Here is an 18161-nt window from a genome sequence, read left to right as displayed (position 1 = left end):
GTTAGCAGATAAAAGGAAACCCTAGGCTTCCTCCTACTCTTCACCGCAACCTCCTGGCACATATGAGAATAACCAACTGCCTTCTCTTTTTGCTAGGATTTTACCACGTGTGAGCTCTCACATACCCTTTTTTTCATAGGCTTGTCTATACTGAAAACAAACACAGCACCGTAGTCCACTTCCCTGAGAGACAGTAACTGGGTTGGCAGGAGAATTCTCCTGTTAATCTAGCGTTGTCCATACCGGGGATTAGGTTGGTTTAACTGCATCGCTCAGATGTGGATTTTTCAAACGCCTGAGTGACGTAGTTGGACCAACCTAGTTTCCTAGTGTAGACAAGGCCTCGGGGACTTAGGCACACAACTCACATTGCACGTCAATGGAATTTAGCTGCGCAAAATTCCCTCCTTGGACAATCGCAGCCCTGGTTCCTTGGTTACTTGAACAATATTGATTTAGTACTCATTTGTTCCCTAGATAAATGTTTATCCTCCTCTGTGCTCCTTCTGAGAGAGTGAGGTTCACAAGAGCACACGTGGCTAGTAAGGTGGAAGGAGGTAACAGAGTTCCCTTAAGCAAGAATTTCTCATGCCCCTTTCCAATCCAGTGAAATTCTTTCTTTGCTTTCTAAATTTCCATTGGTTTGTGTTCTCTGCCATGGAAAACCCCTTTACCTTGGTATGGGGTAGAGAGAAGTGGTTTTTGATTGAGCTGTGTTTAGTGTGGGGGTGGGAGGGGAGAGATCTAATTTGGCCTTTGAGACCGTCATTTATGAGAAATCTTCTCTATACAGCAATGACCAGAGTTCCCTTCTGACATGCACTGTCCCAGCTAGTAACTCTGTTCTGGCTAGGGGGTATTGGGTTCTGAGATGCCACAATTCAGTGGTTCACTTAGTACATAGGGGGTACATAGGAGACAGGGGGGGCGGTTCTTTCTTACATGTTAAACTGAGCAAACTGGAGTTATTCAGCAGCCTGCCCTGGCTGTTGCTCAGTAGGATCCTTGTACCTGCACATCCGGAATCTGTGTAAACGTTTTCCTTTGTTCCTCCCCTGTGTCCAGTTTCCTGGTATTTCCTTCCGCCTAAAACAACAAGGCAGGACATTCCTAGCCTGCAACTCGGTTGCTAATTTCACACGCAGGCCGCTCGGTGTCTCTTTTCAGGCTGTGCTGTCATTTTATCCGAGAAGAAAGCTGCCCAGAAAGCGTGGCGCTCGCGATCAGGTCATCAGTGTTTACTGCAGGTTATCGGCAACTCTTGTATGCCTGAAGAGCAGTTAGCAGCGTGGAGAGCCTTCCTCAGAGCAGAGACTCGGGAGCCACTTGATTCTGCCCTTTTGAAATGTTCCCTAGCCAGAAAAGGGAGAGTTTTTAAAAAAAACATTTGCTTGGAAAATTAATGAGAGGAAATGTGCAAGTGAGGCTGATCTGAAAGGTTAGCTGGCAACTCTGGCTGCTGGCTCTGTTCTGTTTCCACTCTCTCATTCAAGTTCAGTGCAGAGTGACTCCTCTTCTGCCACAACCTTCCTTACAATATCGGGAGCCACAGCTTCACTTGGAGAGAGACCTCAGATCACTACAACCAGAGGTAAAAATTAAGAGACCACAAATACAAAGTGGGCATTTCAGGGAAGTATCACTTAGCGATAAAACAAGGCAGAGGTAGCTGAACTAGAAGCCTGTAATTGCCCTAACAATGAGATTAGAGATGGCTGTTCGGGGATTGAGTGGCTTATTTACCTTTCAAAAACACCTGTCTCTCTTCCCAAGGTTAGCAAGCTGAAAGAGAAGCCGTCCGTTCAGTGACGCTCGCTTGTGAATGGTACATTTTTGGGAGCATTAGCAATTTAAATACCGAAAACAATATCAGAGTCAATCAAATCTTCATTTGCCTGCAAGTGAGAGGTGCTGAATTGGGGAGCTCTGGAGAATAAAGTCCTGTCTTTATTCATAGCACAGGCAATAGTGGTGCAAGCTCTCTTACTCTGAAGTGGGGGAAACCACATATGAGAGACAGAGGAATTCAGTCCGTGGTTTCTAAGTCCTTGCCTAATGATGGTTTCTCTTGCATTAGTGTAACTGTACCAGTGCCAGTGCAAAATGTAGACGCCTTGCACTGTTATAAACGGGGGTTTACATGACTACACCTCATCCCATGCTGCCTTAGTGCAAGTTACAATTCACGCCAATACAGCGTGCCTATACTAGGGGAACTGCACAGTTTTAACTGCATTTGTTGTAGTCTGACACTGATGCCAAACACCCAGAGTAGCAAAGACTTAACACTGCTGACTAATGGAACAGGCAGTTTTACCACAGACTGCGAAATGCACTCTTTCTCCCGAGGGTGATTCAATAAACCAAAGCCTGAAATGCTAAGCTGGAGACAAGAACATCTTGCACTGGGATAGTGTGATAAGATTGGCTGCTGCCATCGTCCTGTCCTCAGATTTGTAAGGGATGGAGAATTATGCACTTTGGGCCATTTCCTAGCCACCTAGATTGCTACAGTAATGGGCAGTATCAAATCTCCTAAGATGTGCTTTGAATTAGCCAGTTAGACATTCACATACACCATTTAGACAACTTGAAAATGTTTCCTCTTTCCAAATCCCAGCTCTGGTTTGGAGGCAGCATTGGTCTAGTGTGTAAAGGAGCAAACTAAAGAGGTAGGATACCAGGGTTTTCTCTCCCTTTCTATCATTGATTTGTGCAACTCTGGGCAAGTTATTCTCTGGACCTTTTTCTTCCTCTGTAAAATGGGATAAGGACACTTGTCCAACTTTGCAAAGGCCGAATAAAGGCCTCGGTGAAATGCAAAACATTCTGTGCTGGAGCCCTTAGAAGAGTTATTCCCAACCATTGCAAAGTGCACTTTAGGCTTTGCTACTAGTGCCCTAAGGCTCCCTCTTGCTACCTTGGTGATGTGCCTGTGTGCTGGATCTCAGTGCACCTGTTTCTGCCTTTTCTTCCCTGTGAGCGCTCTCTGCTCTATCCCACAGTAAGTCCTGGGCTGCTCCAAATGGCTCAAGCCTGCACTGCTGAATGGGAGGTGTTTAGACAATGGATGGTACAGCCAGACTCTTAGCCTGGTAAATTAACAGGGATGTTCAAAAAGAGGGTGAAACCCACTTTGGAATGTAGACCTTGCTGGCCAAGGCAGACCCATCCAACACAGCTGTGTGTGTCACAGTCCTTACACATTAGCATTGGTTGGCACCTCACTTCCAGCATCACTTTGTTGCCAGTTAGTACCTCGGTTATGTGAACTGAATTACAGTGCTCGTTTCAGAGAGTCATTTTGCTGGTCCCGCAGGCTGTTTGTTTTGGGAAAGGGACCTGCACCAAGGCACCAAGGCAATGTGTAAAGGAATAATAGGGAGCTGGTTCTCCCAGCGGTCAAGTATAGATGTGATTCCTTCCCAAGATGTCTCCTGGTGGGTTATTTGCTTTATACAGTTAGATCTTCCTCTTGAAATCTGCCTTCTAGGTCCTTATGTGGCCCTCATTCCCATAGGATCTGAGAGCATCTCATAATTATTACCAGATGTTACCCTCATAACACTTCTGTGCAGCGGGGAAGTATCACCTCTGGTTTGCCGATCGGGAACTGAGGCACAGAATAAGTGATTTGCCCAGGGTCACCCACGGAGTCTTTGTGAACACAGGTCTCCTGAGTCCCAGTGCAGTGCCCTACCCAATAGACCTTCCTCCCCTGCCATCTGGTTCAGTTGTTTATTCCCTAGTGGATCTGGACAATACCTGAAGGGTTACAGCTCTCAGACACCTCTTCTTTTACACCCCAAATTACCTCCAGCCACCACAAACAGGGTGTTCCTGACTGCTGCTCTTGTGAAACAATTTGCATCAGAAATATGGGGTGATGACACTGAGGCTTTTGTGGAAGCACTAAATGTCTTAAAGCACTAAATCCTGCATTGTGCATTTGGCCCATTCTGCTGGTCCTTTTAGCCTGAGAGGTGGCTTAAAACATCAGGTTTGAAATATTTGGACTCCCTGGCACAACAGGTGCAATCGGATCCTAGCTTCATCCTTCCATGGAAGCTACATTGATTTCCACGCAGTTTGCTGCACAGTCTTGTCTGCACTAGAATTTTTGGGGTTAAAATTTCCAGCTGTTCAGCTCTACCAATGCCACCACCAGCAGGACAGCTGCTGTAAGCCTCAGCAGCCAGAGTCCTAAGCACCATGCCAGCTAGACTTGCTCTGAGCATGGCAAGGTGACGCTGATGAAAAACCCAGCAGCTAATCTATGCCTTTGTCCCACCATCAGATAAGTATTTGCCTTTTGGAGAAGAGCTTAAAAACTATATTCTGTATGATTATTTAAATAACATATGGTTCTTTTAATGAAAGGAGACTTTTTTTGGCCAGAATTTCCCTCTCATCCTATATGCCAGTCCCGTTTTCTTCTGTTCCCAGGTAGAAGGGTAGCCTTGTGGCTAAGGCACTGGGATAGGACTCAGGAGATCTAGCTTCAATTCCTGACTGCCCCAGGCTCCCTGTGTGACCGTGGACAAGCCACATAATCTCTCTGGGGAAGATTTGCAAAAGGCAGTTAGATGCAAGTCAAAGTCAGTGGGAGTTGGTGCTTTTGAAAAGCTCCCTCTTTGTACCTCACGTCACCATCTGTAAAATAGAAATGATGCTTCCTTTTTCCTACCTGGGATGTGTCTGTTTTGACTGCAAGCTCTTTGCAGGAGACACTTACAGTGGAGCCTCTAGGAGCTACCTCGGCATGAATAATAGTGCTAGGAGGTGTGGCATGTGTGTAGAACTTTTCGACCCTTAGACACAAAAGGCACTATAGAAGTATAAGGACTCATCTGGTCTCATTTTTAAGGATCTGTGTCCCACCCTTGGGCTCACGTGGCTGAGGAAGGGGGTGAACGGTCAGGATAGAGCAGAGAAAATAATTTAAGAGGGGGAGGGGGAGTAGAAAGGCTTTTTTTTTAAAAAAATCCCTCTGCTTCTCTGTGCGGTCCCGGAAGGGTGGAAGAAACGCCCTCCGGTGTAAGCCTGCATCACGCAGACAGCGCTTTCCCAAGGCAAGCCGCCTGTTTCCTAAGGAAATCCCAGCCTTATGGTTCCTAATTCCGCTTGACAGCTGACTGAGTGTATGTGTTAGGGAAGTGGGGGAAGGGATGTCAGAATGGCTCCAGCCCCACCCCACTGTTGTCCCCCGGGCCCCAGACTAGACCCCATCAGCTTTGAAATGGTCTTGTTGGCAAGTGTCTGGAGGGAGGGAGTGTTGATGGGGTGTGGAATGATCTCTGCAGCTCAAGGTTGCATTTGTTCTCCTCAGAAATCAGCTGCCGCTGAAGGAGCGGGAGAAGGATGAGGAGTTAGGGCTGCCCTTCAACAGCCTAAATGAGGGCGAGGGGAGATTAGGCTGCAGTGTCTCCCCCTTTTTGGGAGGCAAGCACACGTGGTCTGTACAGCCAGCCTCCATTCCTTCTGCTGGAGTGACAGATGGACTTCGGAGGCCTCCTCACTCACTGTCTGACGCTCAGGGTACGTCTACGCTGCCAAAACAAAACCCCTGCGGCAGCGAGTCTGACCCTGAGTCAACTGACTCAGGCTCGTGCTATAGTGCTAAAAACAGCAGTGTAGATGTTCCTGGTCGGGGATGAGCCCAGGGTCTGAGGACACCCCTCCCTGCTTACTGGGTTTCAGAGCTCGAGTGGGGATGTCTACACTGCTATTTTTAGCCCAGCAGCAACAGCCCTGCAAGCCCAGCTCCTTTGACCCTGGCTCTGAGACTTGCTGCGGCAGGGGGGTTGGGTTTTTTTGTTTTTGCAAGTAGACATACATACTCTGAGGTTCCCAAGCGCCTCTGGGCATGTCTACACTAGGAGCTGGGGGGTGGGCGGGGAGTGATTCCCAGTTCAAAGAGGCATACTTGCACTAGCTTTGATCTAGCTAAAGTGCTGAAAATAGAGTGTAGCCCTGGCAGCATGACCAGTGGGAGGGGCTAGCTGCCCCATAGATGTACCCACCCTAGGCCCGAGGCACATATTTGGGGCAGCTAGCCTCTTCTCTTGCCACCGCAGCTACGCTCTGTGTTTAGCACACTAGCTTGATCAGAGCTAGCATGGGTAGGTCTCCGGGAGCTGGGAATCAACCCGCCCCGCCCAACTCAAAAGGCAGCTTGAAAATGGGACTTCTAGTTATTTTGGGCAATGTTACCCCCATCATCTCACTGCAGCCGCACCACTGCACAAAGGGAAGGAGTGAAGGCTCTCGAGTTGCCCCTTCTTGCTGTAATGCCCTAGCGGTTAGCGTCTGACACCTTATCCCCTTCTCAGTCCCTCTTAGAACCTCCTCTGCTGGGATCACTCCTGTCTAGTGCTGGTTAGGGGGCTTCTGCTTTTCTGTACAGCTGTACTCACACTATTGCTGCCTCAGTCTCCCAATCCGCACCCCCATTTGGCTGTTGCTTCCTGTCGGACACTCAAACTGTAAACTCTCTGGGCAGAGTTGTCGGTGGCTCTGCCTGCTGCACATGTGGACGTTGCCACGTTAGCTTTGCTCTGGCTAGCTCCAGCATCAGTAGCAGTGAAGCTACAGCACCGTTGGCTTTGGCACAGGCTAGCTGTCGAAGAACCTAGGGTCTCAGTGGAGTTGGACAGGCTGGGCTGCGCCGCTGTTGTAACCCATGCTAACTCGGGTACGTCCACACAAGCTGTAAGTGCACTTCCAGTTGCAGCGCAAACATACCCTTTCTTACGTCTGTCCAGTGCCTTCACTGGCGGGGTATAGAGCCTTGACTAGGGTTTCTAGGCTCTATCATAATACAGTTAATTAGCACTAATGAGCCAGAAGTGCTGAGGTGCCAAGACAGGCCCTTGCCCTAGCACTTTGGGCATGACCAAGAATCCTGGAAGCCTTGCATGAACTGCCCTGCTTAGAAGACTCAAGTAGTTTGGAAAATTAAGATAAACTTTAGAGAAGCATCTGAATTTCCAGGGGCGGGGGCTCATCTGAATCCAATCCACATCGTGAATCTGGTGAGGCTAGTGTGTCACTAGGGCATGCCATGTGGCATGCTACTGTTGATTCACCCTTCAGTTATTCATGCAGCCAAACACACCCTGTTCCGGCAGCAGCAACCCCACCACTGCTCCCTTCTCACAGCTACTCGGATGACAGCAGTAGCTGCACAGTAGAAACCTCTTTCCCTTGTCCATGGCCAATGAGAGCTTTTGAAAGCAGAGGATAGGTGGAAGTCTTGAACACTCTCTCCCAACCAGTGCTTTTTCAGGCAGGGGCTGAGCAGCTGATGACCAGCATTCAGATCAAAAGGAGACAAAGGGAGGAAGGTCAGTGTGGGGGGAGTTGCATGGTTTGTCTCAGCTCCTGTCCGTCAGAGTGAATCAGGCACTGTCCTGCTGACACTAAAGAGCCAAGACTGACCTCAATCAGGTTGAGTCTCAGCCCTAGGGGAATGCAAGGGGAGAAGGAGAAGAGCTCAGTGCAGCTAAGCACTTTGCTGCTGGGAGAATTCCAAGCTCTCATCTAGTATGAACATCTAGGTACAGAGAGGGGCTGGGAGCCAGGATTGCTAGGTTCTGTTCCTGGCTCTGCCACAGTCTGACTGTGTGGCCTTGGTCAAATCCCTTAACTTTTCTGTGCTTTAGGTTCTCTGCTGGTAAAATGGGGATTGCAAATTTTTTCTTCACAATGGGTTGCGAAACTTAACAAGAGGTGCACAAGTGGGCTGGAGAAAGTTTTCAGTTTCCCATTTTGAGTGAATCTCTCAGGGTAGAAGGAAGGAGAGTGGGCCAAATTCAGAAGGATGAGAAGAGGCAGTTCATGCCATCTCTAGAAAGCAGGAGTGATGGGGGAGGAGAATTGGCTGAGATCCTAGATTGTCATGCCCCTTTTAGCAGCAGGTGAATATTTGCTTGTGCCAGCCCAGATTCTGGGCTTATGGCCCCTGTCTATCCCAGCAGCGGTAGCAAGCTTTGGCAAAGAGGCATGCGCCCTTCCTCTGTGCAGATGGTGACCAATCCCACTGATGCAAGGAAGGGTTGGTTCTCCATGCACTTTCCTTGCTCAGATACAGGTGGTTTGGGGAACTCTCACTTTCTAACAGCTTTGGTTGGCTGGTTTTGGAGGAAGGATGGAGATCATGGTGTCCTCTCTGCTTTAGAACTTCCCCATCTAGTTGCCCCAGGATGGAGTCCTGAGTTCACCTTTCCCCATCCCTCTGGAGTCTCTCTCCCTTCCTCCCACTACCCCTCCTTCAGTTTACCCCTCAGCCAGTGGGGCAGGGTGAAACACCAATGCCTCTGCCTGAATACTGCTGTGATGAGGCAGCTTCGAGGTAGGTGGACAGATACCACCTTGCAAAGTGTCACCTCCTTCCCCGACTCTGCTTCCTCTGCCTCACTGAGTTGGTTTCACAGGTCCCATTGATTACAGGTCCTGTTCAGACAGGAGTTTCTCAAGTGCCTGCTTTAGGGCAGGGCTGATCTTGGAGCATGGGTGCTTTTGTGGAATTTCAAGTAACCTCAGCAATTCGAAGTCTGATGTTCTACATGCACGGCTAGTAGCTCTGCAGGACTAGGTTCTTGGATAGCTGCAGGTGGCCATCCAAATACATGGGATCTTGCTGTGATCTGGCTCCTCTGGTTTGTCACCTGGATTTTGCCCATGAATCACAAGGTAGAGTAATTGCATTGGGAATGGGAAAGATTCTTGCATCATCTCTTGCCACTTGCATTTTATAAAGAAACAGAAAATCAAGCGTGGAAGCCTCCACGTTTTGTTGCTGCTTCCCAGAAAGTGCCCTGGAAATGAAGGGCTCTCCTGTCACCTGCCTCTTCCCTTGATCCCACTCCCATGTGAATACTCTTTCCAGCCAGCTCTTTTCCCTGAGGCCATGGGAATTTTTTGCGGGAAGGGAAGGGAAAGGAAATTTTAGAGACTATAAACTGCTTTCTCCAAATAGGCATCTTCCATGTAAGGTCCCTTGCTTTCTTTCATGTCTCACCCAAACAGATTTTGGCCAGAGCTCTTTGATTGGAGGCAGGCCTTCAGCTATGTGTCCATATAGATGAAAGAAGACCTTTGTCGTTCCATGGGATTCTGTATTTATGACCTCCACCCATAGTGCCCAGGGTACACATGCAGTTTACTATGTAGTGGTTGTTTTGGACAAGACCTTGCACTCCAAAGTACTGTCTACTCTGCATAGGCTGTAAAGATCCCAGGATTAATTTCACAAGTGTACGGAGTTTGTGCAAATCTCCTATGTCAATATTTGTTCACCCAGCTACGGTACCCCTCCAGCCCAGAAGCTGGTGGCTGCGTTTCAGTGGTGGGTGAAGTAATCCTTGCAAAGGCTGCTTTGGGATCCTTCAGGCTCAAAGGCAGCAGTGTACATAGACCTCTGCAGTGGTGAGAGGCAGAGAGGAGGCACTGTTATAAGCATGGAAAGCTTTGTTGTATAAATGCAGGTTGTACTTGTCTGCATGAAACTTTAACCTTCATCATTAATTACAATTGTACAGGATTTATAAGCAAAAAACCAATTCCTACCCCTCACCTACAGTCATACACCTGGTAGGAAAAGTGCCTTCAGCCAAGATTTAGATTGATCGTTGGGTGCATGAACTGTGGAATCTTTGTCCCAGGGCTGAGGTTGATTATCTCCTCCTGCACTCAGTGAATGCACGGCCCCGAGCACATTATAAACAGTTAAACCACGTAACAAATTAATGCACAGCGGCAGAATTGAGTGGCAAAACATGGAGCCTGACCGGTTTTCCAATAAGTTAGGAACCATGCTTAATGCTGGCTGGGCTTAGAGATGTCCTTGCTTCATTTCAAGGACTGTATAACGAAAAAGTCTCTCTTGAATTGTATCTACAGGGCACTCTCTGGATTTAATCCTTTGCTTTGTGTGTATTTTTCCCCCCTCTCCAGAACCATGTGAAGAACCTCGCCAGGGCAAGGGACACATACAGGGAGCTTGGACGTTCACCCTTCCCTTTCTCTTCTCCCCTGCCCCAGGATGGATCAGAGGAAGAACTGGCCTCGGATGCTGGACTCCGGTGGCTGGTCAGCAGCTGTGGTTTTTCTCTTTTTGGTCTCACTTTCCCGGAACGCAGCCAGTACTGCCACCTTCCACTCAGAGAACCGCGACTGGACTTTCAACCACCTGACCGTCCACCAGAACACTGGGGCAGTCTATGTTGGAGCCATCAACCGGGTTTACAAGCTCTCAGGCAACTTGACCATCCTGGTGGCTCACAAGACAGGCCCGGAGGAGGACAACAAGTCCTGCTACCCACCCCTCATTGTTCAGCCTTGCAGTGAGATCCTCACCCTCACCAACAACGTTAACAAGCTGTTGATCATTGACTACTCAGAGAACCGGCTGCTGGCCTGCGGGAGCCTCTACCAGGGCGTCTGCAAGCTGCTGCGGCTGGACGACCTCTTTATCCTGGTGGAGCCGTCCCACAAGAAGGAGCACTACCTCTCTAGCGTCAACAAGACAGGCACCATGTATGGGGTGATCGTGCGCTCCGACGGTGAGGACGGCAAGCTCTTCATCGGCACAGCAGTGGACGGCAAGCAGGATTACTTCCCCACCCTATCTAGCCGCAAGCTGCCGCGGGACCCGGAGTCATCAGCCATGCTGGATTACGAGCTCCACAGCGACTTTGTCTCATCGCTCATCAAGATCCCCTCGGACACACTGGCCCTGGTCTCACACTTTGACATCTTCTATATCTACGGGTTTGCCAGCAGCAATTTTGTCTACTTCCTGACGGTGCAACCGGAGACCCCCGAGGGAGTCTCCATCAACTCAGCCAACGACCTCTTCTACACGTCCCGTATCGTCCGCCTTTGTAAGAATGACCCCAAGTTCCACTCCTACGTCTCGCTGCCCTTTGGCTGCATCAAGGGGGATGTGGAGTACCGCCTCCTGCAAGCGGCTTATCTCTCTAAGCCAGGGGACGTGCTGGCCAACGCCCTCAACATCACAGCCCAGGATGACATTCTTTTTGCCATCTTCTCCAAGGGGCAGAAGCAGTATCACCAGCCTCCTGATGACTCAGCTCTTTGCGTTTTCCCCATCCGCACCATCAACACCCAGATCAAGGAGCGCCTGCAATCCTGTTACCAGGGGGAAGGCAACTTGGAGCTCAACTGGCTGCTGGGGAAGGATGTCCAGTGCACCAAAGCAGTAAGGATGATTGCAGTACATTGCCACTATTGCTCTGGAGAAATCTATCTCACTCCTAACACCATTTTTGTAGGGAAGAATGGTCTTGGGGTGGAGACGTTGGACTGGAATTTGGGAAACCTGGATTCAATTCCTGGCCCTGCCACAGATGCCCTGAGTAAGCTTAGGGAAGTTTGCTTGATCTTTCCATTCCTCAGTTTCCCCAAATACCAAACAGGGATAATAATCCTCCTTACTTCAGATTGTGAGAATTAAATCCTTAATGTTGTGAGATGATTAGGGTGCTAAGGGCCACAGAAGTAGCTAGGTAGACAGATTAAAAAGTCACAACTTGTTAGAGGCAATCTGCTATTTCCAGCTGCCCATTCTGATTCCAAAATCAGGCTAACACAAAGCCTCTCTCTCCCAGCCTGCAGCAGGAGAGTCTAGTGCAAACAAAACTAACCAGGTGAATGCAAATGGAAGTTGCACACTCTGTGCTTTTACTTTGCTAGTTCAGATCTTGATTTACATACCATACAGATTCCTTTTGAGCCATCTCAATCCCTGGAAACTCCTTTCACCATAACATATTCAGTTTGGCTTCCAACTCTCTGGTACCAAGGAAAAATGTGAGCTAAATGAGGACAGAGAGGGAATTTTGGGGCGACAGGTGAGTGGCTAGTGCAGAGGATGGCCACGAGGCAGTGAGCTTTTCAGATCTAGCCTGCTGAAATTAATGCAGCCAATAGTGACTCAAAGGCATTTGGTAGCTATTCAGTGGCTCCTCTGGGAGATGAGTTGGTGAATTGCAATCCCAATCCTAGTTGGCGATGTCCACATCGCAAGCTGCACTAATTAGCATTAATTCCGTATTGGGCAGGCTCAGCAAAGTGATCAATTAGCAATACTTAGCTATAATACAGAGTCTTTCATTTCATTGGTCTCAGAGTGTTTTATAAGCATCCTTATCCCCATTTTACAGAGGGGAAACTGAGGCAGAGTGAGGGGACACAGCAAGTCAGTGGCAGAGCTGGGAATAAAGGCTAGGGTTCTTGACTCCCAGTGCAGTTCTCTATCTGCTAGACCTGTGGTTTTCAACCTGGGGATCTGAAAACTATGTCTAGGGGATTCACAAAAAGTTGTCATTACCATAGAACAGTGGTTTTCAACCTCTGGTCTGCGGGCCCCTGGATGTCCACAGATTATGTCTAAGATTTCCAAAGGAGAAATCTCCATTCAAAATTTTGTAGGGGTCCTCAAATGAAAAAAGGTTGAAAACACTGTGCTAGACCATGCTGTATCGAAAGGAGAACATAGGTACTAAACACCCCTTTAGATCAGATTGGGGCATTCAAAGGATGGGATGGGGTTGGCCAGGAGTATGGAAACTCTGCATTGCCAGGGTCCGTTCCATATTGGGGGGGGGGGAGGGGGTTGATAAATACACTGTCCCTCTTAAGAACAGCTAGTCTGGCTGGCACCTTGCACCAGCATCATATTCACTCGGGGAATGTAACGAGGAGATCCGGAGTGTTAAATCTGTCATGAAGTCGGGCTGTTTGCACAGGAGGGAGGTGGCTGCTTCCCTAAAGAAATGAGTAGCTGAGAGGAGGAAATGGCAGCTTCCTTTCTATGCTCAGAGGGCAGAGGTAGAGAGCAGACACCTGCACTTTCTGTGGCTGGTGTTTCTGAGCCCAGCCCAGCCCGCCCACTGCAGGCTCATTGCCAGTGTAAGGCAATCGCTGGCCCCAGCCATGTGAATCTCTGCTGACCCGTCTGTGTGACACTGGGTCATTTCGGGAAGTGGGATGGGGGGAGGAGAGAACTGCGGCTTCCTTTTATGAATGGATTTGACCGACCAGTGCAGTGTGAGCAAGGCTGCTGGAGCACATCCTTGGGCCCGCGAGGTGGATTAGGGACATGTTCCCTGCATGGCCGTGTGAGTGAGGCTGGGTCAGTTTTCTTTCCTCGTCCTTGGCTCCCTAGGTCAGCCATGCTGTGGAAACTGCGCGCTCAGTTCTTCTTGGGGTTTGAAATGGGGAGGAAGAAATGGCTTGTGCTGCTGTGCTGTGACCTCTCTGGTTAATGCAGAAGAAGCTTTGAATGATCTTCAGTGCAAGACTCTGGTCAATCATCCTCCCCTGACGTAGGCCCTTGAAAAGGCAACTGGTCTGATTTTTTTGTTCAGAGATGCTTAAGCACCTGACAGCTTCCGTTTCTCGACTGGAAGCTGCAGGTGTTCAGGACCTTCAGAAATCCGACCAAGACACTTTAGAGGGAGGTAAAATCAATGGAGGAGAGAGACACAGCGTCAGCTTGGGACATGAATGCACCAGGACAGAATATGGGGGAGAGGGTTTGGATCTGAGAGGCGAGAGAATCAAGAGAGCTAATGAAACCATTTCCCCTATGGTTTTCTGTTAGTGACATTGTGGGGATTCTCATCAGTCCTGTCCATGAAGGTTTTCCTGGCAGCTAGCATGTGGTGCACCCACCATGGCCTGTACCCATGCCAGCCACACAGCTGCTTGGCCTAGATTACAAAAATAAGGAGAGATGTTCATTAGGTCGTGCTGGGGAGAGTGGCTGTGACCCTAGCTCCCAGGGAGATCAACCAGCTGTACGTGAGCAGGGGGTTGTTGTGAACACCCAGCTATTGTGTGGGGAAGTTCGGTGTGCTCACCTCCTGGTTACAACTGTGCGTTCAGTTCTGCATAAGCCTGAGTGTTTGGATGAACACGTCACCTTCACCTCGAGCTCACCCTTGCCCAATACCTTGTCTTTTCCAGCCAGTCCCGATAGATGACAACTTTTGCGGGCTGGACATTAACCAGCCACTGGGAGGCTCCACACCAGTGGAGGGGGTGACCCTCTTCACTGCCAGCCGTGACCGGATGACCTCGGTCGCTTCGTACGTCTACAACGGCTACAGCGTGGTGTTCGTGGGGACCAAGAGTGGCAAGCTGAAGAAGGTAAGGTTGCTCCCATGACTCCAGAGAGCCTGGATCAGTGCCTCCCCCTTTCCCCAGGAACACTGATCTGCCAGGCTGTTGCCACCTTTGTATTGCTCCTGAGACCTCTTTCTCAGTTGCCAGTTATGAGGTAGTATGAGATTAAGCCCGAGGCTTTGAGTTAGGGAGGTACTTGACGCAAGTGGTATATGAGGCAAACTCTCCTGCATCTGTACGGGTGATGGGCACCATTTAATGTAGTCTCCCTCAGAACCCAGAGACGCCAGGCGTTGGAATGATACAGAGCTTAGTGGCAAGTCAAAGGTTAAGGCATGTGGAAACTGTCCTTTCGGGTCCTTGAGGAGACGTAAATTAGTCAGACAAGGCAAGATCTTCTCATTGCACCAAGGTTTGGGACTCAAAAATCCCTCTAAGGCAATACAAAGTGGAATGCAGCTGAGATCTTGTCAGGCACCTTGCTCTGATTCCTATTATCCATTCCATTCAACCATGGGTAATACTGGCCTCAGCAGTGCACTGGCTGTTGCATACTCTATGCCTGCCACAGGTATATTGTTGTTTGCAGTGTTGTTGTATCTGTGTTGGTACAAGGATATTAAAGAGACAAGGCAAGTGAGGTAATTGGACCAATTTATGTTGGAACGGGCCACCCAAATAGCCCAAAATTACCTACTTCATTACAGGAAAAAGAAAAACCCTTCAACTGTACACCCCTAGTTATCACTTGCCACCCCACACTGGAACCCATATAGGGTATCATTAAGCAGTTACAATTCATACTCTTTGTTGACCACATCCTGAAAGAAAGCTTTCCCAAACCCTCTCTTCTGGCTTTCAAACCACGCCTCAACCTTGCCAACTTCATCATCAGAAGCAAACTCCCCACAGACCAGAACCCACCAATTCAAAGCTGCACCAGTTCCTGCCCTAACAGATGCAAAACCTGCAGATATATCTCCATTCCTATGACGATCAATACCCCCCACAACACATTTTTCAAGATCCATGGGTTCTACACATGCCTATCACAATCTGTAGTGAACTTCATCCAGTGCACTAAATACCCCAATAATAATTAAATGGGTGGAATGAGACAATCACTACGCTCTTGAATGAACTCACACAGGAAATGTCTAAAAGACAAAAACACCATCTCACCCACAGGCAAACACTTTTCACAAACCAATCGCTCCATATGTGACCTCTCAGACCTCATCCTCAAAGGAAATCTGCACAACACCTTCAAAAGACAAGCCTGAGGGAGCTTAAATTCATAACTTTGTTAGATACTAAAAATCAAGGACTCAATAAAGATAGTGGGTTATTGCTCATTACAACAATCTATAACCCACTAACCCTCTTTTGTCCTACCACTGAAGAGGTGTTAACTGCCTGCTTCACCTTGAATGGTCTCTTAGAACATGTGCACTCCTTATGCTGAACTATCTGTTCGACCTTCTGTTTAGCTCTGACGCTCTGAGGATCTTTTTCTCAGACCTGAAGAACAGCCCTGTGGAACTCAAAAGCTCGTCTCTTTCACCAACAGAAGATGGTCCAATAAAAGCCATTACCTCACCCGCCTTGTCCAACAGGTATTGCTAAGTCAGCCCACTGTATGACTGTGGTCACTGAGGAGTGAGTGACTCACTCTAAGAATACAAAGGGCTCCCAGGACTAGTCCAGCAGTTACTTGTGCTGTCTGTTGGAATCCAGTCTGAGAGAGGATGTTTTTTAAATTGTATTCCTATGTGACACATGGCATGTCTGTGGGAAGGTGCTGCCTGAGTCAGCTTGGCTCTGAAGAAGCGGTTTAGCCTGAACCAAGAGAGGAACTGACTCAGGGTTGCTGTGAGGTAGAACTCAGCAAGTCGTAAATCAGCACAAATAATTTATTCTGTGGACCCAGATGCTTCTGTTCATGAATGACCTCTGGGCAGTGGAGGATAATCTTGAATTGATTCACAATGATTCTTGGTCAGTAGATTGTTCATAAGCCGCTCCTTCCAACTATCCAATGCCCACAATTCAGACTGTCAGTGTGGCACATGTAGCTCTCATGAAGGTGTTCCTGCTTCCTGGCTGAATGAATGTCACTAACTTTTAGATTCCAATTCTCAATGTGAAAGAGTCTGTGGGTGAATATGAAAAATTTGCTATTTCCGTGCAAGTTTCTGACCGCCAAGTAGCTTGCCAAAAGATTGCCAGAAAGTGATTGCAACAGGGGCACAAGCACAGAAGCGAATTCAATTTTTGTTAGTGCCGATAATCACAGAGCATGTTTTTAGGTGTTCACCATGCTCTGCTGGAAGGCCTCGGGCCTAGAGCATTTCCTACTAATGCCCTTTGAGCTGCACCCATCGCAATCAAAGCTCCAGGGTTCCCGTTGACCCTCTCTGATAAGGGTAGGTGGGAAAGCTTTCCCGTGAAATGCGTTGTGAAAGGTCATAGGGGTTTATAGTATTGCTGTACGCCTAACACATAGGCCTAGTGGGCAAAACAAAGCGTGACGGTCAAGAGAGAGATCTGGATCTTTTGGCTGGTGTAAATCACCATACTGCCATCAATGGAGCCATGCTGATTTACACTTTGACCCAGAGGGATCTGAAACTTTTAACACAACAAGCACTGTTGAACAAATATACAATAAGGTCAGCGCTAGTAATGAGTCTCCCACTGACTTCATCCTTATTGATGGCCACCAGCCCGAGCCCTGGATTTAGTGTTACTCCCTTGCAGTGCTTGTATCCACCTGAGTCAGCACAAATCTCTCTTGGTGGGCTTGTACTCTGTCAGCAGATATTTACAGAAGCTGCCCCTAGTAGGAAGACTGTGTGGGTTAAGAACTCCCGGGGAAAGCTGAGTGAAATTTTTTGGCTGAAATTTTTCACCAAAAAATGCAGATTTGGTTTGGCCAAAACATATTGCAAATTCAGGTCAGATTTGCCAAATTGTTTTTGTTTTGAAACTTTTTGATTTCAGATTTTTTTTTTTAAGTTTTTGATTCGAGGGCACTCCTCATTTCAAAATTTACGTTGGCTTATCAATTTTTTTAAGTTTCAAGAAGCCCAAAGATTAAATTTAACACTCTGTTCAACCCCAAACTATGCTTTGTAATTATTATTTTCTTTTTTGGTATGGCTGAAAGACCAAAAAAATCAGTTACTCTCTCAGCTCTGCTCCTCCCGTGTGCCCTGCTTTGGTGGTGATAAAATTGCAGATTTATGGGTCTTGCAGAGAGATGAATGGGTTAACTTGGTTGCCTTTGGGAAACTAAGCCTCAGGGCAAATTCATATTGCTTCTCTGTGCTGTAGCCTTGCCTCTCACCTCCCACCCTTCCCATAGACCTCTGGGTGATTGATCGGCTGTGCAAGATAAAATTCTTTCCTGTTTGCATCACAAAAGCAGGGCTAGTTGCCCAAGGCAAAGAAATACCCAGTCTTCCTTCTCCCTCAAAGGAGCAGGAGGCCTTGCTGTGGTAAACTTATGATTCTGTGATTGAACTGGCCTTTTTCCTCTTCTCAAACACTCCTTTTGAAGATCAGGTTGTAAAGCCCAGGCTAAGCCTGATACAATGCTGATAAAATGCATTAATCCAGTTCTTCCTGTTGAACGATGCCTGGATTGGTACCAGTGTTTTTGTTCAGGGCAGGTCTACACTTAAAATGCTGCCGTGGCGCAGCTATAGCACTTCAGTAAAGACTCTACTGCGCGGATAGGAGAGCTTCGCCCCTCGGCATACTTAGTCCACCTCCGTGAGAGAAAATAGCGATGTCTACGGGAGAAGCTCTCTATGCCGCTGTCTATGCGGGTTAGGTCCGTATCACTGCATTGCTCAGGGATGTGGATTTTTCACATCCCTGAGTGACATAGTGATAGCGATGTAAATTGATCGTACAGACCTGGCCACAGATGTCAGTGCTTTAAAAACACAATGGAAAGTGACCTATGGATGTATAACAGGGATCTTTCTCCTTCTAACTCC

The 18161-nt window shown here is 48.2% G+C and overlaps 1 protein-coding gene across 2 annotated transcripts in view; it reads left to right on the top strand.

Moving 5' to 3' along the window:
• Positions 1-18161, top strand: part of PLXNA2 (plexin A2) — a 306134-nt gene that overhangs the window by 31013 nt on the left and 256960 nt on the right. For both annotated transcript variants that reach the window (XM_039536888.1, XM_039536887.1), the window contains exons 2-3: positions 9958-11224; positions 13996-14178. In XM_039536888.1, coding sequence (XP_039392822.1) covers positions 10046-11224; positions 13996-14178 — 1362 coding nt within the window. In that variant the 5' untranslated portion in view covers positions 9958-10045. The remainder of the gene's footprint in view (positions 1-9957; positions 11225-13995; positions 14179-18161) is intronic.

Source organism: Mauremys reevesii, linkage group 4 (genome assembly GCF_016161935.1).
Source record: "Mauremys reevesii isolate NIE-2019 linkage group 4, ASM1616193v1, whole genome shotgun sequence".
Lineage (NCBI taxonomy): Eukaryota > Metazoa > Chordata > Testudines > Geoemydidae > Mauremys > Mauremys reevesii.
The sequence above is the reverse complement of the archived record's forward strand: the minus strand, read 5'-3'. Positions and strand labels throughout refer to the sequence as shown.